The sequence below is a fragment of the Taudactylus pleione genome, unplaced genomic scaffold, assembly GCF_031769625.1.
Source record: "Taudactylus pleione unplaced genomic scaffold, aTauple2 ptg000129l, whole genome shotgun sequence".
Classification (NCBI taxonomy): domain Eukaryota; kingdom Metazoa; phylum Chordata; class Amphibia; order Anura; family Myobatrachidae; genus Taudactylus; species Taudactylus pleione.
The window spans coordinates 20,279,821-20,304,765 of NW_028284531.1; the positions used below are offsets into that span (position 1 = coordinate 20,279,821).

The 24,945-nt window shown below is 42.0% G+C and overlaps 2 protein-coding genes across 3 annotated transcripts in view; both read right to left on the reverse strand.

Moving 5' to 3' along the window:
• CEMIP (cell migration inducing hyaluronidase 1) overlaps positions 1 to 18,326 on the reverse strand; it is a 147,940-nt gene extending 129,614 nt beyond the window's left edge. The window contains exon 1 of the mRNA XM_088472941.1: positions 18,126 to 18,326. The gene's annotated coding sequence lies outside the window, so the exon portion shown is untranslated. The remainder of the gene's footprint in view (positions 1 to 18,125) is intronic.
• The window catches only part of LOC148523700 (cell surface hyaluronidase CEMIP2-like), a 102,121-nt gene that overhangs the window by 51,998 nt on the left and 25,178 nt on the right, over positions 1 to 24,945 (reverse strand). For both annotated transcript variants that reach the window (XM_088472939.1, XM_088472938.1), the window contains exons 4-17: positions 17,133 to 17,273; positions 16,019 to 16,574; positions 14,884 to 15,053; positions 14,367 to 14,555; positions 12,649 to 12,818; positions 11,887 to 12,096; positions 11,249 to 11,454; positions 10,771 to 10,840; positions 9,826 to 9,954; positions 9,642 to 9,727; positions 5,199 to 5,330; positions 4,899 to 4,934; positions 2,039 to 2,191; positions 183 to 360 (exon numbers count right to left, since the gene is read on the reverse strand). In XM_088472939.1, the coding sequence (XP_088329065.1) occupies positions 183 to 360; positions 2,039 to 2,191; positions 4,899 to 4,934; positions 5,199 to 5,330; positions 9,642 to 9,727; positions 9,826 to 9,954; positions 10,771 to 10,840; positions 11,249 to 11,454; positions 11,887 to 12,096; positions 12,649 to 12,818; positions 14,367 to 14,555; positions 14,884 to 15,053; positions 16,019 to 16,574; positions 17,133 to 17,273 (2,426 nt within the window). The remainder of the gene's footprint in view (positions 1 to 182; positions 361 to 2,038; positions 2,192 to 4,898; positions 4,935 to 5,198; positions 5,331 to 9,641; positions 9,728 to 9,825; positions 9,955 to 10,770; positions 10,841 to 11,248; positions 11,455 to 11,886; positions 12,097 to 12,648; positions 12,819 to 14,366; positions 14,556 to 14,883; positions 15,054 to 16,018; positions 16,575 to 17,132; positions 17,274 to 24,945) is intronic.

Below are 24,945 nucleotides of genomic sequence, written 5' to 3' on the forward strand. Positions count from 1 at the left end.
GGCCTCCATAAACCCAGGGACTCTACTGAAAACAATCAAGCTGTTCTGTTTAATGATGGTGGGATGTTTAACCCTATCGACACCAGGGGAGAAGACATCGAGCTATGTAACTATATGGTTGGTATTTACATCAATACTTCTGTCTGCCCGAAGTACTGCATGTGCTAAACAATGTCACTTACACTCCTCTCCATCCTGACCAGAGAAATGTTGTTCTGAGGTGTTATCTGCCAGGAATTCTTCAAGGGAAAGCCAATTGCGCTGGAGGGACGATCCCCAGTTGAGAGGAATTTCTTGAACGTGCATCTGAGGAGCCTGACTGGCCCATCGTATATCTGAAAGCCACGGATTGGGAATGTCCTAGAAATGATACATAAAATTGTTTTTTTTGTATTTTTTTTTTATTATTTAGTGACAAATATTTGCAATAGTGCATCCTAGATATTTCACATCCAATGCCCTTTTATTCATTTTTTTATGTTTTTAGTTCTATTTCTCCATATTATGCTCTTCTTATGTCAGTTTTATACTCTTCTTCCTGCGCATTCACTGCTGGCTAGGGGAGAAAGTCATATTCTCTCCAAACTGTATGAGACAGAGGGTGAGATGTATCAAGCCTTGGAGAGAGATATAGTAGAGAAGTTGTCCAAAGCAACCAATCAGCTTCTACCTGTCATTTACCTAGCACAGTCTTTGAAATGACAGGAAGTGATGACAGCTCCCCCTCCGTCTCATACAGGTTGGAAAGAATATGAATGCATCCTGTACCCAGGTATATCCTGCACAGGAAGATCACACTACTCTGTAAATAGAGGCGCCAGTGCCATAGGCTGTGCAGGACTAATATTGTTCATAGCACCTGACATTATAAGCAGCATTGCTGGCTTAGGGGAATGTGGGATTCAGAACACCTAATTCTCTTATCACTTCCAGGGTTAATTTTGTGTTATCAGTCCTATAAAAAAACTCCCCCCCCCACAACTGCGCCTGACTATACTAATACCTATGCATGACATCTTGTTATAGGAGATACTGGAGGATATTAACCTTGTCTTAAACTACAGTTCAGGTTATATGCAAAACATACTCCCTACAGAGGTGTCAGTTTTGACTTCAGAATGAATTTTCTTCTAATTTACTTCACTGTTTACTACAAGCTAGTTATACTATACAGTACTTATAAAATACAACCATGTTTTCTTATTGGGTCACTCATCTCAAAAAAAAAAAATAGTTATAAAAATGTAATTCTGTTAACATAAATAATTGGCAATAGCATAAATAGAAAACTAAAATAATTTCACTTAAGTAGTTCTAATGCCCATAAATAAGGGATGAAACTGATGCACAGCATCCTACAAGCCCTACACTGGCACCCCTTCACCTTCAGAACCTGATTCAAGTTTCTTACACTCACTGACAAAGCCCTCACCCAATCCTCTTCCATTTACATCTCTGACCTCATCTCCCTTCACACACCTGCAACCCACTTCACTCCACAACTGTATGCCTTCTCTCCTGCCAACTGGAGACTTCTACTCCCATCTCCAAGATTTTGCCCGCGCTGCTCCCTACCTCTGGAACTCTCTCCCTCTCCCTATCAGACTCTCCACCTCTCTACATATCTTCAAACAGGCTCTCAAGACCCACTACATCATCAAAGTCTTCCAACTCTCATCCTAACCCACTGTGTCACCCCTGTCTGTCTGACCCTCTCCTTGAATGTAAGCTCTCATGAGCAGGGCCCTCTTCCCTCATGTGCTTCTCCTTCCCTTGCTCATACTATCATCTACTCCAAACTCCCCACAAGGGCACTGATCACTTGATTGCTAATGCCCTGTTGCTTATTTGAGTTTTATGAGTGTTATGATTGCTAATGCAGCAATGCTTATAAACCATGTCGTTGTCCTGCATTGTTTGTACTGTTTAATTGTGTGCTCATTTGTTTATGTACTTTGTAAGGCGGTGAAGAACCCTTGTGGTGCCATATAAATAATGGATAATAGTAATAATAATTGCATATATAAGTGAACCTTACTTGTTCCGTGGCAATGACCTTTGTTCCCCTGACCCTCCACGACCCCAGTAGCTGTTCTGTCCACCTTGTGAGCCCACATTCTCACTCTCCCCTACGAAGATGGAATCGGTGATCTCTAGACTGGAACCTTCGTCAGTTGGGAATGTTCCGTCACTGAAAACATCACATCATAATCTGTTATATATATGTGTTTACATTTCTTTAGTTATTATAATATCACCAGGGCATTGACTTTTTAATGTACAAAACTTTAACATAATATACAACACAGAATACAGTTTATAGGGATGTAGGACCTCAGGTATATAGACAGAAAGTATCAAAACTGGCTGCACACTAAAATAATGAGAGACATCCCAATACTACCAAAAAAATTCTAATTCCGCCACATTCCCAAATATTACATTTCTAGGAAATTAGTTATGAGCTGTTATAATGGTCAGGGCTTACTGAGGAGGAGAAAGTTTAACTACAGTTAAAGAAAAAGAAAAAAGTTCATTACAAGATGTACATACATTTACTAGTGATTTATAGCATGGAGCTGACCTCCCTAAGCTGTAAATTCATATTTTACTTGGGGGAGTGGTAGGGGAGTTACAGCCTCCAGATTTGCTGTCATGACAGAAGAGGAGAGTGTAACATATACAGTAAAATGGTCTTGTCCTCAAGCAAACACTAGGGGGGATATTTACTCATTTTTGATTGATTTAAAATCGATGAAAATCGATCAACATCGATGTTGTGTTTTGTGGCTAAATCACACATTTACTAACACACAATTTTTGATTTGTTTTTTTGTCTTAGTAAATGTGTGATTTAGCCCCGACAACCACTACATCAATGTTGAATGACCTTAAATTGATTAAAATCGTCCTTTAGTATATATACCCCAGGTGTTAAAATTAGACACTAAATAAAAATAGGTTTAAAAGCATTAAGTGATAAGAAACCATGTATATATATATATATATATATATATATATATATATATATATATACAGTCAGGTCCATAAATATTGGGACATTTACATAATTTTCATATTTTGGCCTCTATTCACCACTACAATGGCTTTGAGATGAAACAAACAAGATGTGCTTTAACTGCAGACTTTCAGATTTAATTTGAGGGTAATTACATTCAAAATCAGGTGAACAGTGTAGGAATTACAACGGTTTCAGTATGTGCCTCCCACTTTTTAAGGGGCCAAAAGTAATGGGACAAACTAAACAATCCTAAATCTAACTTTCACTTTTTACTACTTTGTTGTAAATCCTTTGCAGGCAATTACAGCCTGAAGTCTGGAACGCATAGACATCACCAGACGCTGGGTTTCATCCCTGGTGATGCTCTGCCAGGCCTCTACTGCAAATGCCATCCAATGAGTTCTGAAGCATTTGACTGAATATGAGCATATAATATTGCCCGAAACACTTCAGAATTCATTCTACTGCTTTTGTTAGCAGTTACATCATCAATAAATACAAGGGAACCAGTTCCATTGGCAGCCATACATGCCCACGCCATGACACTACCACCACCATGCTTCACTGATGAGGTGGTATGTTTTGGATCATGAGCAGTTCCTTTCCTTCTCCATACTCTTCTCTTCCCATCACTCTGGTACAAGTTGATCTTTGTCTCATCTCTCCATAGGATGTTGTTCCAGAACTGTAATGGCTTTTTTAGATGAAGTTTGGCAAACTCTAATCTGGTCTAACTGTTTTTGAGGCTTACCAATGGTTTACATCTCGTGGTCAACCCTCTATATTCTCTCTTGTGAAGTCTTCTCTTGATTGTTGACTTTGACACATATACACCTACCTCCTGGAGAGTGTTCTTGATTTGGCCAACTGTTGTGAAGGGGTTTTTCTTCACCAGGGAAATAATTCTTCTATCATCCACCACAGTTGTTTTCCGTGGTCTTCCGAGTCTTTTGGTGTTGCTGAGCTCTCCGGTGCATTCTTTCTTTTTAAGAATGTTCCAAACAGTTGATTTGGCCACACCTAATGTTTTTGCTATATCTCTGATGGGTTTGTTTTACCTGCTTAATTGATAATTAAATAACGAGGGAATAGCCCACACCTGTCAATGAAATAGCTTTTGAGTTGATAGTCCCATTACTTTTGGCCCCTTAAAAAGTGGGAGGCACATATAGAAACCGTTGTAATTCCTACACCGTTCACCTGATATGGATGTAATTACCCTCAAATTAAATCTGAAAGTCTGCAGTTAAAGCACATCTTGTTTGTTTCATTTGAAAGTCATTGTGGTGGTGAATAGAGGCCAAAATATGAAAATTCTGTCAATGTCCCACTATTTATGCACCTGACTGTGTGTGTATATATATATATGTGTATATATATATATATATATATATATATATATATATATACTCATACTACAGGTTGAGTCTCCCAGTCTCCCATATCCATGTCCTGCTTGGGACCAGGAGTATTTTGGATATCGGAATATTCAGTATTTTGGAATATTTGCATACCATATGAAATATATTGGGAATGGGATCCAAATATAAACACAGAATGCATTTATGCTTATATAAACCTTATACAAACAGCCTGCAGGTAATTTTATTAAGTATTTTCAATAATTTTGTGCTTTAAACAAAGTTTGTGTACATTGAACCATCAAAAAGCAAAGGTTTCATTATTTTAGTCATGCCAGAAATATTCCGTATTTCGGAATCTTACGTATTTCGAAATATTTGAATATGGGATACTCAACCTGTACAGGATTGGTCCAGAGTCCTGAATAACTAATAATATGAGTACTGGGTAAATATTTCCCATGCCTGGGGCACAAACTATAAGAAAAATGATCTTATGATAAATGGTTTCCTACCTGGCTAGTGTAAGTCCAATTCCATTATCTGAAAACCTGGAAGAGTAGAACGGCCCTCACATTAGAACAATAGATAACATTAACCACACATGAAATGTTTAGAGAGCAGCAAGCAATTACAATTCATCTTTAATGGACTGTGATTTGTGCAGTTAATATTTTATTCTATTTGTTACAACCTCTCCATCATTATCCATACTGACCAAGTAATTATACTGACAGGTTATATCTGACATATACTATCTGTGTCTGAAACAATATGATAAAACCTACACATGCTACAAATAATGAGTAACTCACCCTGAGTTCCGGAAGATAATGTCACCACCCCGGGCCCATGCTCCATGGTCATTGTTCTTGAAGGCTATGAGTCCGTCAATGAGAGCGGGCACTCGAGGCTTTGTTGGATCTGAGTCTTGGTGAGGGCGGAATCTGAAGGAAAGTAATATATTTGTGATTAGATGGAGGAAGGAAGAAATGGATAATATAATAGGAAGTGATGAAACTAATACAGGTTAAACCACTCTGCGCCTGATTCAGCATTGGTCGCAGTTGCTAATATGCACGCAATCGCCCAATTGTTGTATTCTGCGCATGCATCGCAGTGCGCGAACCGGCCACTGCGATCGCAGAGGCTACGCAGACCCATCGCAGAGTGATTGACAGGAAGTGCCATTTGTGGGTGGTGATGGGGGGGAGTGGTTGGCCAAACACAGGCATGCCAGCGTGTTCGCACGCCATTTCAGGGGCGTGCATAAATTATTCACTGCGAAGCCATATGGAACTGGCTTCGCAGTTCGTGGTTGTTAGCAATTTCTGAGTAAGGTCAGGGCTTGTGCAAGTGTGCGTATGGGTCCGATGGTACTCGATTGTAGCGATGGTTTCACTATTCTGCTAACTATTGTGGATGTATGTAAGGTAAAGTGGGCGTCCTTATGTGGTGCTGAGTTTGCATTGCGATCATAGAGGTTTGGCTTGCTATCGCAGTTGAACTGCGTGCGTACGCAGTATTGCGATCCGTAGTGAATCAGGCCCTCTATTCCAACATCCATAAGAAGCAGACAGCAATGAGGCTCTTATGAATCAGATAGTATGGGTGAGAGAATTGCAGATTACAGGACCAGTACAGTACTAGACCTACAGTATAGATAATGAAGGGATCTGAGCTAAACGACACATGATAGCAAATTGAAACATCAGGCTTTGTTCAATGACATCATACGTAGCGTCATTCTGAGGTTATCCCAAACTCAACAGATTACAACTAACCAACATTAACAAGAGTATACTATAAAAGTAAATGTTACTCATAAACGCTCTTGGCATATTTCTGAACTGCATATCATTGACGACGTGACAGTGCTTGAAAAACATAAGGGGGGCAGGGTAGGTCATGCAGAGTAGACTCTAGCGTACACACACATGCAATATGGATTTTCTTTAATAGACTGATACATATGCCACCTTGATGTTTCAGGTGGAACTGTTAAAACTGTTGCACAGGTTACTGTGCAGAAATTGTGTTGCCCATAGTAACCCGACTCTGTAATTCTTGTAGTGCAGTTTAGAAAATGAAAGCAAACATCTGGTTGGTTGTTATGAGAAACATCGCCTTGTGTTTGCATCATACTCTTTTAAATAAAGTTTTTTTATGGAAAATGTTTGCGTTACAAAACTAAATAAAACATCAAAACAGAGCATACATATTTCAATTAGCATAGTAAAAGCCATGGGATACTACAAACATGGTGTTTACAACATACTTGTTTACTTTATATATCTCTCCTTATGTCATCCTGGCCCAGCCCCAACCATTGCAGTGCCTCAAAATTGCAACATCACGCACGGTGGCGTGATCCGTCACAAATCATATTATTACCTACAAACCCCTCCCCCCCATTTCCCTAGGAGGTTCATCCCGGTTATTAAGGGAAGGTAGTTACGTTTTCATGAATGTTCATTATTATTATGTTACATAGGGCCTGATTCATAGGTGGACACAGTGCGTGAAAAGCCCTGGAAACCCCTAAGGCACATATGTAGTACTGAGTGTACACAGAGTTCATTGCTGCATAAGCGATAATACTCATTTGTGATGACAGCGGAAAGCCATGAGCGTTTCTGGGAGGTGGCCTGAAGGGAATGTAATAAAAGGCCATCTCATGGGTGTGTTATGGGAGATACTGCACCAGCCAGTAAGTACCGGTGGTGATCACTAGGGGGCACTGATGGTGGAGCGTTTGACCACCGTTCGCATATTATGGCAGCTGCGCATTAGAAAGAAATCGCACGGTACATGCATTAGCGACCACCTCTGAATCCGGCTCATATTCACTATCTGAGCTGAGCAGATTTAACAGAATTTAAATGTATCTTTTTATCATCGAGGTTACCTAAGAAATGGATCTTTAAATCAATCTAATAAGGTATAACAAACAATTGCATTAGCAGGCATTAAGAAACTTGGTTTGTGTAAATTGAGTAGTTCCTCTATGGTCATTATGAGTAAAAAAAATGTTAATTAAGATGCAACATCAAGAAGCGTTCAATTTGTAAAGTGAAATTTATTTGATCTTAATAATTACAATAACAATAATAGTAATAAAATAATAATAATAATATAGTTTATATAGGTTTTTGGTCTTCAAAATTAGTGTTAAATCGCCATCCTGAAAATCTCCCTTGACCTAAGTATCACACTTTACTTGTCCCATTATCTGATTAGCTTGTTTCTCTATCATAGTCTGTCCATTGCTAATTTACTGGCTTGCTACAATAAGATGCCACAGACTTGTGTTCATGGGCATAGCTATAGTAGGTGCAGGGAGTGCCATTGCTATGGGGCCTAGAGGCTTAGGGGGGCCACCTCTGGGGCCTACGTCAGATGGACATAGGCCATAAAACTTTCTACCAGGTGCCCAGAATTGCGAGTGCCCAGAATTGTATAATGTGAACTAAGGGAAAGGTGTTGCATATGTACTAGTGGTAGTATAATGTGACATATTGTTGTCTTGGGACACTACAATCTGACATAATATGAACTGGGACAGGGACGTTTTAAGAGAGGAAAGGGCCTCCTCCTCTCTGGTAGCACAGTAGATTCTGGCTTCGTGCCAGAATCTACTACGCATGTGTGGGTCTCCGGGAAAATGGTGCCTGTGCCTTATTCCTAGGGACAGCTCTACTGCGCATGCTCAAGTCACCGGGAAAATGGCCACTGGCAGCACTCCGGAGACTACAGAGAGGTATGTATACCTGTATATGGATGCAGCCCTGACTGGGGACACTGTGTGTATATTGTGAACTAGGGCACTACTTTGGGGCATAACAGTAACTAGGGCACCACTACAGTTCATAAAGTGAACTAAGGCACAACTATGGTGCATAAAATTAGCAACTGCTGTGGTGAGAGGTATCTCTTTAGAAGGGGTCCCTTAAAAAATGTTGCTATGGAGCACATAAAGTTTGTGCGGGTAGGCTTGTAGTGCATGCTGTATAAAGGGGCGTGGCCTCATGGGAATATGGGCCTATGGGCCCGAACCCCAGTTTTAGTCACTCCGGGGTCCCGGAGATGTGGACTGCCCCCAGGGACTAGTCTGTTTGCCGTGTCTTCACCCTTACTGTGTCAGGAGCCGAGTGCTGCTCGTTATGCTACAGTGCAGCACCCGGCTCCTGTCACTGAGGAGGAGCTGGCACAACTGGTCTGTAAATTACATACATTAACACAATTTTCAGCAGATCCAATAACTGGATATATCTGAAAATGGCCTACCAACATAATAGAGGCAGACATAGGGATCTATAAACTAAGCTGTGTTAGGAGATAAAGTGAACGGTGATAAGGTACCAGCCAATCAGCTCCTAACTGCCATGTCACAGGCTGTGTTTGAAAAATGGCAGTTAGGAGCTGATTGGCTGGCACCTTATCTCATTTCACTTTATCGCCTAAGACAGCTTAGTAAGTAGACCCCATATTGTGGGTACATTCATCAGAATGCATTTTAGGAACAAGTGACATCCCTGAGGCATATGGAACCTTGTGCCTCCTCGTGCTTCAGTAATGTGATAGGCTGCTCAGTCATGTGATGTCACTAGTTCTCAGTGAGTGATAGGCTGCATTCTCCTGAGTATTGGTTCAGGTCTGTCCGCAATGTGGGCCTGATCAATAACAGATCGCTATTGTGATCGCAGCTGTGATTACGCAAATATGCTAATGATGCTATCGCAATGCCGTCGCACAGTCAGCATGGAGATGCCCACTGCCGCCCACTATCGCTATCTCACATCCGTAATACTTTGCAGTCCTGCGTGTACATCGGGAACATCGAGTAACATCGGCCTCTCACGCACAATTACAGCTGGTCTGACCTTACTCAGAAATTGCTAACCTCATTGTACGCAGTGAGTACACAAGCTGCGTATGCCGTCGCAGTGGCTAATTTATTCACACCCATGCAATGGCGTTTAAATGGACAGGCGCGCCTGCATTTTGCTTACCACTCCCCCGTCACCACCCCCAAATGCTCACTGCCAGTCAATCACTCTGTGTTGGCTCTCGGTGGTCTGCGTGATCGCAGTGTGATCGTAGTGATGCCTTCGCCCACGCGCACTGCGATGCATATGCACGCACAGTACGCAACAATTGGCTGTCTGCGTACACTTTAGCAGTTGTGATCCATGCTTAACCAGCCCTGTGTGCAGGCAACCAATAAACATTAATGTAAGCAATGACTCTATACTTACCGTGCATTATCTACTGTTAGATATTCCCGGGGATTCTCTGCATTCCCCACTGTTGTCTTTACTCCTTTCCCAATGAATAAACCAGCCTAAAGATGACAAATGATTTATGACATATGTTAAACAACAATAACATTTAAGGTTATAATGAATGTTATTAGATCAGGCTATAAAACAATCGGTTTACCTTGAAGTTAGAATGTACCCTGTTATTGTGAAATATTCCAAGGGGAGTGAATTCAGACTGTCCCTCTGGATACAGGCCCTCTGAAAGACCGGATGGGACTCTGTGAAATATGAACCAGATGCCAACGTCCTAGATCACAGGTCAATAAAAATGTGATTGTTGTTAATAACATGAAGACCAAAGACAAGCAGCAATTTATAAAACCCAAACAGAACATAACATGATAGCATCTGATGGCTAAATAGCAATTTTCATGCAGGATTGAACATTATTTTTTATATAATTTAATTGCGTAACATAGTGTTTCCCAAACTCAATCCCCAAGGCATTCTAACAGTCCAGGTTTTAAGGATATCCATGCATAAGCAAATGTGAATTAATTAGTACCTCAGTCAGTTTGATTTAACCATCTGTATTTAAGTATGGATATTCTTAAAATCTGGACTGTTAGGGTGCCTTGGGGACTGAGTCTGGCCTAACATACAGTTTAGAAGTTAATATATATGCGGGGACCTGAATTTGCTAAATCTGACACACAGATGTTCATACACTAATGTTGGCCTGGTAAAATGTATCACATTGTCTTTCTAACTGACTATCTAGTAGCATTTTAGCATTACAGGTATGATACATTAAGGGTTTGATTCAATTAGGCTCGTATTAATCACAGCCGTGAGGGATATAAGCCACACATATCTATATGCCACACTTACAATACCTCCAGACTCGCACATTTTTGTTCGCAGCCCCATAGGGCATAGGACATAGGACTGCATACAAAAATCCACGAGTCCAGATCGGGCTGTGAGTTTCTAAACTGTTAAACGGCAACTCGCCCCCCTCACGACTAATTGTATTGTGGTAACTGATCTCTTGCAATGAACTACAACTCCCAGTTTGCTTTTTCAACTTCAACAATCACACTTTGAATACCGTACTTCTTACCTGAGCTCCTCCCGCAGCATTCCCAATTAAGTTGTTATTAGGGTTTGAAATCCAAAATGTGCTGACAGCCCTATGAATGGAGAACAAGGTGTAATCACTACATGAATCACACTGTACATCTCACCTTTTTTCTAACACAGTTCGGTACCTCTTGTTGCACTGAGCTTGAAACAGATATAAATAAAGATATAAAGATGGTGTGTGTGTGTGTGTGTGTGTGTGTGTGTGTGTGTGTGTGTGTGTGTGTGTGTGTGTGTGTGTGTGTGTGTGTGTGTGTGTGTGTGTTATTCTTGGTTACAGATATACCAAAGCACAGCAGAACAAGAACCCACTTGTCACCACAGGGATTTTTGCCAGTGGTGGTAAATTTTCAATAAGCTATAATTACAGATGTAGTTTATGATATAAGAACAGTTTAGCAGAAGTGAGAGCAAGCTAAGACAATATAACAGCTAGTCTAATAATTACTGCAACTTACATGCAGTCAGTGCTGGGCACAGGCACATAATCACCGTACACATGTTCCCGCATTGCCAGACACATAGCCTCATTACGATCAGTTGGCAGGATAGTGCCAGCCTTTGTCACCAGTCCCAGGTTGTGATAGAAGGTGTTTCTTTCCTCTACACCATCTTCCAGGAAGAAGCAGTGGCCAAGTGTGTCATAGCCAATTGTGTCTTTTATCTGGAGGTATAGAAACATAAAGAAAAGAATAAAAACACATTCTTTGATCATGAAAAAGAAAATGAGAGCAGTGTATGTAGCTCACCACTCCTGGGAGAGAGATCATACCTGAATACTGATCTAGTGCTGCCTCCCCTCCACAGGGTACATTTACTAATAGGCATTACCATGAGTGGTGTTATAAATAATCTACTAACTTTAGTAGAACTACAAAATGTCAATGTTACAGCAGTTAGCAAGGTCTAGTTGATAGTCAGGAATAACAGATAGTCAGGAATAATAGAGTTAGTAATGGTAGATATTCTGGAATGACGGACAATTTGGAATAACAGACAGAAATGATTAACAGAAAGTCAGGTCACAACCTCAGGACTGGCAGACACTCAGGAGAGTCAGGAATGACAGACAGTCAATAACATGGAGGATATGTACCAGGAGTCCGTGTGTTCCGTGAATAGCGACACATCTGGAAAAGCAGTGATGGATGGCAAGATTGTCAATGTATGTTGGGGGGTTGTAGCCACCTTCCTCATCCAGGGTTCCAGCCATATGAAAATGCACTGGGTAACTACCCAAAAGCTGCTGCCCCATGTGGGTGATCTCTACCCCTGACAGGTGAACTGAAGTGAAGTGCCTTTGAATCTGGTGAAGAATGAACAGTAGGATTAAACACTTTTTATTACAAATAACAATAAAAATGCATAATTATATGTGCTTTATTAATATTTTGATATCAAGTAAAGGGAAGGGATGGTGACCAGTGAAGGCTCCAGATGTGGGGCTGCAGCATAGTCCAAAATTCAAATAGGGGAGCCACACCTATTGCAAGTGAGTCCCAGCCATCTATGTTTGTCAGTGTGTGAAATGGCAGTTGGTGTGGCTCCTCTATTTGAATTTTGAACTGCGCTGCAGCCTCACCTCTGGAGCCGCCACTGATGGCGAGCATGCATATAATGGCTTACACTACTTTATAGACAGAAAAACCTGTAATGAAGGTGACTTTACAGCTACTAATCACGTAAGAGTGATGTTTGTTACATATGTATACTGTTAACAGTAGAGACTGGTAAATGAATTTAAATGATTCTGTAATTTGTCCAAAGTGAATTTACCCACTGATTTGCTTAAACTTCAGAAAATAAACAACATTGTAAGTGCTACAAAAACCAAAATGAAGCAAAAATATATTCTTACCTTAATTTGACCCCCAAAAGTGTCATAGGTAAAAAACTGGCAATGATTGTGTCCATAACAGGAATCTTCCATTTCCCCCTGGATAAGAATATTCCTTGTGAGGAGTCCGACCTCTGCTCTCATATCGATGCCATCAATGACCTCCCCAATGTGCATAAACAGAGGGCTGCCTGGAGGAAAGACATCATTGCCTATTACATTGCTTTGTTCTCTATAGCCTAATGCATATCCAGCAACTCGTCCATTTTTCAATCAGTTGCAGTTTCTACTCCTGTTGTTTCAGAGCATCTTTATTTATTATATTTAATGAGTAAAACAATATTATTACATTAATATATTAAATTGTCAACCAATAAGAAAACTAAACTGTTTAAATAGTATTAAATATATATTACAAGATTCCTGTACAAACCCAATGTAGATAGCTAGTATGCTTAGTGCAGTGCAGGGTCTCGGACATTCCCTATCATGTATGTCTCCAGAACAGGGAGGCGGCATAATGCAATGTAATGCTAACGCTCCTCTGGTCTGACCAATGGGCTCTGTGTATTCTAGATGACATAAACATTCTGCTGGTGTCATACTGTGTATGAGAAAAGAACAAGACCAGTGACGTTGCAGCACATATTCTGGAACTTTTTTCTTGTGTCTCAGGAGATAGAGCACACTAATTGTAATCTCTGTGATGGTTTATTTATTGATGTAATGGAAGATAATATTCAATTACACTTTACTTTCTTCAGATGTGGGGGAAATCTTAAAATTTAAAAATCTCTCCTTGGGATATAACTGTACATTACAATTAGCACCACAATATTCCAATAGAACCCAAAGTGATTGATAAAAAATAAATTTAGCGCATAAACTCTTATGAAACATCTTTAAAAATCAATCTACAGATCATCATTCTTGAGGCATGTTGGTGACCTAGAGTGTTGTATAATACAGATTGATTCTAGATTTCTATTGGGAAGCAAATAGGAAGAGTTACTAAATATATTCTCCAGATCAGCTGGTATAGCATGCTGGGCTGGAGAGCCACAGGTTGGCAAGGCCTGTATAAAATGCTTCCCTCTGGCATATACATCTCCAGGTATTGTCTGGAGAGATTACGCTCCAGGGCACGCTGCTGCAGACACACATGGGAGAACTTTGTGGCTAGAAGTCTGTACAAAAGTATCTTTATTTTATAACAGAATCAGATTTTTATGGGTTGTTTCCTTACCTTGAGAAAATGTATAATCAACGTAGAATAGTGCATTAGCTATTGACATTTTAGTGGTTTTTATTTAATAACATGATACAAATAAAGACAATATGTAACCGACGGCAATCATGCACACACTGTATTAATCAGTTTAAGCTAGATAATTTGTATCAAAGCTGCAACATCTGATTTCATGATATTGATCACAGCACATTTTGACAAGAGTCTAATGTTGGAATAGCCCAAATAATATATAGTGGCTAATAAGGGCAGGCCAGAAAATAGACTCAGTATATAATAGAATCAGCAATTAAACAGCTACTTTTATGTTGTGTTTTTAATTAAATTAAAATGTAGTTGTGGATGAACATTCCCTTTAGGTGTGAGACTATGACATTATGGTGTGTAACAAATGCAGGTCTACTTCAGTCATAGTATAGTGAAGAAGACTAGTGAAATACCCGGCTGCATACAAGCTAGAGACAACGTACTTGATAATGTATTTCCTTACCATCAATTTTGATCTGATTGTTTTTACATTCAGGGCAGTGGAGCAGATTGAATTCTTCAGCTTGTTGCATTGAGTAATCAGTGCTGGCAATCACTATCCTGTTAGAAGGCAGCCAGCTTGTTACGTCATCCACTAATGTAAGGATGATTCCCCTGGACACTGCCACTTGGAATCCATTCCGTGGAACGCCTAATGGGTCAGAATATAGATGTTAAACCCTCTTAGCATAGCCTACATGGGCTAGTGAGCTCAATGAACAGATAGATGACTACATGTGCTGGTAAATAACGGAAGTACTAATAAGACAAATTTATGTACAGTGTCTGGGGTTACAGTTATGGAAAGAATTGCATTTGTACCAAATACTAAAAAAAAAAAAAAAGAAAAACTTTCCTATGGACATCTACTAGCAAACACGTGAGAATATAACAACTGTACATTACATGCTTACATTTCAGTGAGTTACTGTATTTGATGATAATATATATACAGTAGTATAATAAGAGGAATATGTCACCTTTAATCCAGCCACTGTAGGCAGTAACTGTGAAATATCGTCCTCCATAGGTCTGAAATTCCCTTGTTGCAACTGCCAGCCCAGTTGTCCCATTGCTTTCATATTGCTTCCTGTCCTCTGTTACCATTAATAACCCTTGTCCCAGGACACCCACCAAAGCCCATGGCTGCCTGGTAAATGGGAGAAAGACAATTTGTCAAAGATTTATCCATTAGCAAACAAATAAAAAAGAATTGCACATATGTTATTTCTATAATGACTAGTACCACCTGCGCTGCAGGTAATAAACTACTACTACTAGTTATAGTAGCAATAATAATAATAATAATAATAATAATAATAATAATAATAACAAAACAAACTAATACTACTTTTATTATTATTATTATTATTATTAATAATAAGAATAATAATATCATCATCATACTGTATCTTAGAGTAAAAGTCCCCATTCCCTTATGTACCATTTATCTCCTATGCCAAACAATCTCATTTATTTCATTCACCACCATCTAGTTGTAGAGTTTACAAATGGATAATTACACAAGGAAAGTTCCATAGGATTAGCCTGTCAAAACCTGAAATTTTTATGAGCAAAGCGGAACAAAATATAATAGAATTCTCCGCATGTTTCAGATTCACATAACCCTGTAATTCATCCAACGCTAAGTACATATTCAAAACAAAATACATTAGTGGGTAATTGTGTGACAAGGGAAAGTGAGGTCCAATGTTGCTAGTGTCAGCGGCCCTATGCAGGTATTTTCCTAGACTAGTCTGCACCCCTGATACATTCCTGACATTGCTGTCATATTTCAGTCGCAGAAATGACGTCCAGGTAACGGTGATCATAGCTTCTATATCAGGCCCTGGTATCTTATCAGCAGCCCAGGAGCTGTCCATGGTAGGCTTGCTCCTGCTCCCAAACGTCCTGCCTAGGCTCTGCTGCACAAGCTATTAGTTATTGCAGAGTGCAAAAGGGAGTTCTATATCTATCATTAGCTTTAATAAACATACGTCTAGACATATCTATAACAATGCAAAGTGACCATTATCAAAATAGTAAATATTAAATTATAGGAGAAGTCTAAGAAAAAAAAGTGTCATCAGGTAAAATGAGGACACGTGAGGTTACCTGTAGCCCAGATGATAGATGTATCTGCTGTGCAGAACTTCCCTCAGGTATTTCCTCACATCTGGGGTTAAACTCTTTGCAGCTGAGTCCCCCACTGCTGCCGCCACCACTTTGCCTGGGCTCTGTACGGACAGAAAGTCCTGAAGTCGTTTCCCTTCTTCTAGAAACATGTGGGTGTCAAACCTGTCAGCAGCTTGTACCTGTCCCGTCTCTGGGTCAATGATCCTGATATTGATGCCCCGGCTGCCCCAATGTTTCTCCCACTTGTAGGATCCATACGGGAGGCCTCCAGGGTGGATGGTGGCATCTAACAGTGTCCAAGATAAGGGTCTCCTTCCATGTAGCTCTAATATCCCTCCTCTGTCCACCCCTATAAACTTCTTCCCAAAGTCTTCTACGTCATCCCCTTCGGTGGACTTTCCGTACAGTGAAATGGTGGCATTGGAGTTATAGGGGCACTGAGCAGAGCCAATGTGTAGGGACCCACCATTTCTAATAAGGATATATTGGGTCCTCAGAGTAAGGGGTATCTGGTCATCTGCAAACACTAAGGATCCTGAAACAGAAGGACAGGTGCATAAAAACCGGTGCTATAAAACCTGGGTAATAGTGTACTTAAAGGTCATTAGTTTATTCTTCATTTGCTAACACTAACGATGGGATATGTTTTGTCTACAGTATATTCATTATGGTTTCTTAATCAGAACTCTGCAGTTTGGGGTGTCTATCATAGATATATGTTACAAGCAGTACAACAAAGAGATTAGTGATAGTTCATTTGTATTTTTGGCAATAACATAGCTCATGCTTCACCTACAGCGGAGCATTGAGACAGCTGATGGAAGCTTTAATCCAAGAGAATTCAACCAGAACGAATGTACCAGCAATTATTCCTCAGTGTAAACAGTATTTTACATTAACAGGTAATGCAAAGTCAGAGATGTGAAGGGCAGATACAGTAGTTGAATGTTGGGGCAGAAAGGTGCTTTTAACAAAGCATTTGCCTTGTGATAAAGCCGTGACAGGCTGGCAGCACAAATAAGTATCATCCCGGGGCAACAATCTCGACGCGTACTCAGGGGAGGGAGAAGGGGGAAGGGGTGTCATTATTTACCTCCGTCTTGGATGAGCAAAGAGTGGAAGGTGGCTGAGGACTCAAGTCTGAGGGCAACACCACGTCCTATTACAGCTGACCTCCTTCCATCATGACCGGGGTGCCAGGGGATTAGATAAGGCTTCTTATCAGGACATCTGTCTGCAATACATACTCTTCTCACATATTGGGCACATATAACAGAGGCACATTGCTACACACTGAAAGCACAGGGGTACAGAGAGAGCATGCCGGATTGCACATGATATAGGGATTTTAGGTATTTTCAGCAAGCACAGAGAGTTCTGCCCAGAGATAGATGCTGAAATATACAAGATCTGAATGGAGATAGAGCAGTGTGCACATTACAAGGAGATTAGCAAGGGGACAGCAGCCAGCAGTAATCCACCCACCTGATGCCTTCTGCTTTGTTCCCTGAATCTGAGGCTCTCCCCCTGGGAGCTCCACAGTCACCCAAAAAGATGAGCCACTGAATTAACCGAACAGATGAGTGACGGGTGCAATAAACAAAGGGAGCAACCGAATGATGCTGCGATGAAGGAGTCAAGACACATATTATAGAGCCACGTAATTGTCTGAAACCCTGCACCTGCTGCTGGTATGAATGAGCCTTTGCCACATTCCTTACACTTGGAGTACAGTGCACTTGTGGATGCACACCCAGACATGTTCATTAGCTAAGCTCTTATAAATGACCAACACAATCAACTTGAACCTATTTAATAGAAAAATGCATACAAAGTAAGTGACAGATTAATCCGAAACAACAATATCACAGCATCCCTCTTATAGCTCCTGCAAACAACACAAAGATGAGCATCAGTACCTGAACCTAGGAGTGGTGCGTTGTGTGCAGACAGTCTCAGAGTCAGACAGTGCACCGCACCCCCAGGGGCAGACATGCAACCTCAGGGACAGAAATGACAACCTCAGGGACAGACAGTACTCCTTGGTGCCTGTACCCGTTCCCACCTGTGCGTAATAGAGTCTCACCTGTGCGTTCGGGTCCTCCCCACTATGTCTAAGGCGCAATGGAGGAAGACACTGGATAGTTAGAGAACTAGATGACAACACAGCCCTGAGATGCTGACTTGGAAATATAGATTTTTAGCGATTCTGTGCCCTACTGCTGCCTCTTATCACTGGTCCACAGCTCAGTCTCCGCTGCTCTGGATCTTGGACTTATTAAACTCTGTGGACTTATATACACTCTGTGGTACTGCTCTCCTCCCTCTCTTATGTTACCACCTTTCCTCTATCTCTTTCCCTCCCTATTTTTTAATCCCCCCCCCCTCCTTTTCATTCACTCCCCCCTTTTCTACTGCTCCCCCCTCTCTCTCACTGCACTCTTTCCCTTCGCTATGTCTCTGCAGCCTGTAACCTCAGGCTCTAACCTCAGCAGCCAAGTCTGAGCGCACGCCTCCACTCCTGACGCCAGCACATGCTGCACATACCAGCAACACAGGAATCTGCCGTCCACTTGTTGCTGCTTCTATTTCACAGTACACACACAGGCAGCAGGTATGATCTAAGTGCAGTAATGTGGGTGCCCGACCTCTTGCACAACTTTGCCTTAAGGCACGTTTCCACTATAGCACTGCAGAACAGGCTGGGTACACACTATACGATATATTGCCTAGCAGCCAGCTGTTGTAGAACTACAAGTCACGGAAACGACTGGAGAGGTTGACTAAGCCTGCTATGGAATAACTCATACCTTCAGAAGACAGTTTATTGTGATACAAATACAGACACATTTTAGAGGTAGGCAGGCGGACTTGTAGTCCAAGATAAAGGTTTGGGGGGAAAATGCATGTACATTTATGTTTTGTGATTGTGATCAAATGGGAACGCGTAACTGATAATGGTTGCGGTTTGGATAAATGCTCAGGATATACCCATGAAACTGATAGTTCTCATCGTCACTTTGCAATGAAGGAGTTGGTAAAGTTTCCGCAGCCAGTTATTTTCTCAATATAAGATGCCACTGTTAGCCAACGCTACATCCTGGTGCTCTGCCACTAGCTGTGTAGGGGTTAATAATAAACACGCGTGATATATTGTGAAAGAATTAGAAAACCTGGGAGCAACATGCACAATCCCCAGTTAAGTAAGTTCGTACTTAATAAAGAACTGGTCTGTCATTGCAACATTGCAACATTGTAAACACATCAAACTTTTATCTGCAACATTGTTGAGATTCCAGCATGTGTATATCAATATTGTGCATATATTGCACCATATCCATAGTGGTCATCTGATTCCTGTTTATTAATTGTAAAATATCGTTAATTGCCCTAAGATACTGTTGTTAATGCAAGCATTATCCCATTCACTGCCATTTGGAAGGTCAAAGCATCATATACGCCATACTGATCAACTGGGATGGTGAGTGTACTACTGGCCTCCCTCACTGTACACACCAAGCAAAGGTAAAACAGAGAAGGATGCCCTTCAGGCAGGTGCTCTGCATATATATGAATGAATAGCTCACACATAGGTTCTGCTACAGCCTAGAAAATAATAGGCAGTGTGTATACAACATAAAGCTCATTACAACTGTTGTCATTGTCTACTATCCAATCTACCTTACATCAGAGTGCTGCTATATATACACTACATGGTAGAAGGTTTGAGGACACCCCTTCTAATTACTGTGTTTGGCCATTTCAACACATCCCTTGCTATAAAATCAAGCCTTTGGCCATGTATCCTCCATAATTAAACATTAACAGTAGAAAGGGTGTACTGAAGAGCTCAGTGGCTTCAACATGGCACTGTTATAGAATGCCACCTTTCCAACAAGTCAATGAGCAGGATGTACAGTACTACACATCGCATTTTGGATGTGGTCCATGCCTCCACTTATCGGGTACATGCTGATGTTAATAATGGTGGTATGTACCTAGAATTGCAATTAAAATCACAAAGGACAGCCCATAGACTACTATTGGGCATTGGCATCTATAGATGGTGTTGCCCACTGGATTCAAGCTCTGGAAAGTATCACTGTCCGGAGCTTGGTACATATGGAGAATGTGGCCGGAACTCCGAAAACAGCAGTTTTTCTGAGTTTAGGACGCATTTTAGCCTTTGTACCTCCTGCCCAGTTTGTTAAACTGCTGATGTCCCAGGCAACAGTAAGTGCTGTTATTATGGGATGGAAACACCTAGGAGCAACAACAGCTCAGCCATGAAGCTGTAGGGCACATAAGCTCAAAGAATGAAACCACCAAGCGCTGAAGCACAAGGCACATTACAATTGTCATCAGTGGCAACAAATGCTTTTGAGTTCTAGACTGTCTATGGAATCACCAGCACAAGAACTTTTCATAGCAAGTTTCACAGTTGGGGTTTCCATGGTCAAGTAGCCATGCACAAGACTCAGATCACCATTGGCAAGGAGAAACGTCAGCCGGAGTGTTGTAAAACATGCCATCATTGGCCTGGAGCAGCAGAGGAAACGTTCTCTGGAGTGAAAAATCATGCTTCACCATCTGGCAGTCTGACAGGTGAATTGTATTTGCTGCCCTACTGTAAAATTTGGTGGAGGAGTAATACTGGTCTGGGGCATTTTTCATGGTTTGACCTGGTGCCCCTTAGTTTGAGTGAAAATAAATCTTAATACTATGGAATACTGTATTCTGACCAGCGGCTTCCCGACAGCCGAGATTTCATACCCAAACCAGTGAAATAATACACTCCACCTGTGGATCTTTTAAAATGTGTCATTAAGTAATGAATACACCTGTGCACCTGCTAGGTGACATGGAAAATGTGATCTGTTCGGGGACCTGAAGACAGAGAGCCTGATTCAGAAGCGGACGCTAAGCCTTGCATGCATGCTTTGGGCGATTGTCGCCCATCTGCGCATGCGTATGCAACGCAGTGCGCGAACCAGTCATCGTGATCGGGAATCGAGCGCACTTAACACAAAGACTGAGCGCTACTTTGAGTGACAGTGCCGTTTGTGGGTGGTAACAGGGGAAGGTGCTTGTGAAAGGGGGAGTGGTGCTGCGAACGCAGGCGTGTCTGGGTGTCAAAACAGAGTTTTATGGGTGTGCATAATTAGCATGGAAGCGTCATTGTACATGTCACTTGGTTGCAGTGATCGTTGTGCTTGCGGTGGGGTAGGGTCGACCTGAAGGGCTGCGAGCAGCTCCGATGGTCTCGATGGTTCTGATTAATCATACACTTCCTGGAGATGAGGTGTGTTAAGAAAGAAAAGTGGGTGTCTTTATACCGGCGTGCGCTCACTCTGCCGTCGCTCTCTAAAACATAGATGGCGTCCTTACAACAGACAGTGCGATCGCGGAATTTGCATACCCGGCCCCTTTTGACAGCGAGAGAGCACAGCTTAGCGTCCGGGTCTGAATTGACCCCAGAGTTTGAGAACCACTGTTCTTGAAAATGATGTGCTTTTAACTTTTTGCGAAAGGCCATTCCTTGTTTCAGTCAAAAAATAGTTTCCTGAGTCTACAGTAGAGTGGAAGACCTTCACTGGTCTGCACAGAGCTCTGACCTCAACCCCATTGAACACTTTTGATATGCCGACTGTGAGCCAGGCCTTATCACCTAACATCAGTGCCTGACCTCTCTAATGCTCTTGTGACTGAATGGATGCAAATCTAGGGGAAAGCCTTTCTATACAAGTGTGGGCTCTTAAAGTAGCAAGTTGGGACCAACTCCATATTAATAGCCATTTATTGAATTTACACTTGTCACATACATTCATCAGTGACCAAGAGCAGCCTAAACTGCAGGCACTTGACAAATGAAAATGTTCATTATTTCAGATTAAATTGTGCTATTGTCCAGTAAATAAAACTCATACACAAGAAATTGTGACTCTTCAATCAATGTGCATCAAAATGAGTAAGAAATTACTTTAGTGGCATAGAATAGTATCTTGTCCTTGGATGCACTCTCTCTTTTTGTACACAGTGTTCAAGGTGTGATTGGGCACTGAGCACTCAGCACATACAGATTACTGTTCTATGCCTAGTAACACAATAGATGTAATAAGCAGCACTTGGTTACAAAGTAAACTGAACAATTCATCTTCTGAGCTGTATAAAGCCATTACATCTAGGTCAGAGGGAAGCATCCATCTGTTGCAGAACTAAAAGCCCAAATACATCCTGCCGGGCAACAGTATAAAACCTGTGACTTGCCAAGTTGTGAACATATAAGTCACAGCATGCCCTGCCAGGTTCTGGGACATGTAGTTCCACAATCACTGAAGATACATTAATTGCTTTTATCTGACCTACCTCACTACCCATAATCTGATTCTTCACAGCCGGGTTTTACAAACTCAGGGTCTGATTCAGAGCCGGACGCTCTGACCAGAGCGCTCGCTCTGAATCAGGGCCCTCCTACCTAAAAATGGAGCGGCCTCCTGGCCGCTCGCATAGCTGTGGGTGACCACCCACAGCTTATGTGAGCGACCAAAAAGATGGTCGCGATGATCATGACCATCGCGACCATTGGGCTTGCGACGAGACCCTGCGTTAGGGTCTCGCTACCGCAAGCCCAGGAGTGCTTTTGGCTCTATCAGAGCCAAAAGTACTCCCACTGACATCACTAGTGATGTCAGTGGGGCCGGACCCAGACGGTAGGCGTTCCCATGGGAACGCCTCAGTCTGGGCAGCAACGCCCCCGGCACGCCCCCTTTCGGCATGCTGTCACTCACCATCGACAGCACGACCCCTTTGGTGCGAGACCCATAGCGACAACTAGGCTGTCGCTATGCGGGTCTCGCGCATGCGCACGATGGAGCTCCCTCCGTCGTGCGCATGCGCATTAGAGCACCATCGACCCGCTTGCGAGTGCAGCACTCGCGAGCGTGTCTGAATTAGGCCCTCAGTCCCCAAGGCACCCTAACAGTCAAGATTTTAAGGATATCCATGCTTGTGCACAAATGGTATAATCACACATAAACCTCGGCTTTAACCCGTATCAGACCTGGGACACTGAGCCCGGGTTGAAATTGGGGATTTCTGTACTTACCCCTGTTCACACATGGGTGACGAACCATGTTATTCCCAGGTTGTCACCCTTCACGCCGGACCCGGGTCTTCCATCGGGCAGTGGATGCTTGGGGATAATGTAATCTCCAAGCGCCACTGAGCCGGGCAATCAAAGCCATTTAATCATGACCCGGGTTGTGCCATTTACACTACAGGCAACCCGGTCAAACCCGGGAATAACCTTACCAAGCAGGGTCACGGACCTGGTTCTCTGACCTGGGTCGGCTCCTTTTACACATAGTCTAGACCCGGGTTGGTGCGCGAGTACAGCCAAAAACCTAGGTATTTAGGCAATGTGTGAATGGTGTATTAGGGTACTGTGAGGACCAAGTTTGGGAACCATTGCTCTACAGCAATACGTCTAGGAAAGCTGAGAATATTAAAGTTTAGGAAATAATGCATGTCATGGAAACATCAAGCTTTTTCGCCAAGGTATTATATCCAGTTCAAATTTCCCAGTCATAACAAGCACAACCATCCGAAACTTGCAATCCAGCAAACAATGCAAAGTATAGGGCTGGGAAATTAGGATAAACAGACCTCCAACATCCTGAGTTTATTTATGACCTCTCTCAGATAGGACCATAGTGAGAAATCATATCTGTGGGACAGCCTGATTGTGCTGACATGATGTGTTGTGAATAATTCAGTTTTATGCTGGATGCCCCTAATATACATTCACTTTGCTTTCCAGTAAAGAAGTGATTGGCCTGGATACACTGTGTATATTATGCATCTAATTACAGATATCTGATCGATAAGGCGCTGGGGTCATGTGACCTGACATAAAATTACACTACTCAAGAATGTATAGATATGTATTCATACACATTATTATATGATTCATTATGACAATGCTCATTTTCTGCCTGCTAGTATTCAACTACAAACATAAATCTATAAATAATGGCCCTGCCGCAAAATATTAAGTTTCCTCCAGATGTATCACAGACAGATATCTCTGAAACCTACTGTGATCCCTCCATTCCTACCGGCAGCCGCATCCCCCTTAGGTTTCTGTAGGGGGATACGATGCTGCCATGTTTACCAATTTCCAGAATGTAAAGCAATCCGGAAAATTGGCCCCCGCAGCTACCACCATCTGAAGATGACGGTAGCCCATTGTAGCCTATAGGCTACTTATCGTGGATTCAGCCAGCACAGAGGGCTTCCCCGGGAACACTCCCCGAAAATTGTCGCTCTGCGGTCAGTGGGATTGCACAGGAGCAGTAGCCCCGACAGCACTAGGAGCACATGGCAGGGACGGGCTCCTTTTTTAGCCCCGGGCCATGCGGATGCTCTATGATACTGTACATCCTGCCGATGTAATCACATTCTGCAATGCGATCATGGGTGCTAGTATCACGCCCAGATCGCATTGCAAATGCGATTAACAATAAATTGGCCCCAAAGAGAGACTGCCCTGCTCATACAATATATAGGGGATATTTGTGGACACATTGGGAGAAGAGGGCAGAGATTGTAATGTTAGGTGGAGGAGTGGTAAGTTAGAATGAAAAATTAGTTTTAATATACTTGTCTGTAGCATTAACTAATTGTAGCGATGTACTGTACATGTTATTTATGATGGACCTATCACAAATGTTGTCTTAAATGACCCTGTATAAGCAGCTGCAGCTAACAGCACCCAGGTAACACATGCAATTTCTGAGGATATTTTGGAGAACTTACAGTATAATGTGACTAACTGCAATTTCTGAGTCTGCTGTCCCAAAGCAGAGAGGTGGTGCCCTGTCCCAGACACACATTTGGCAGAAGGC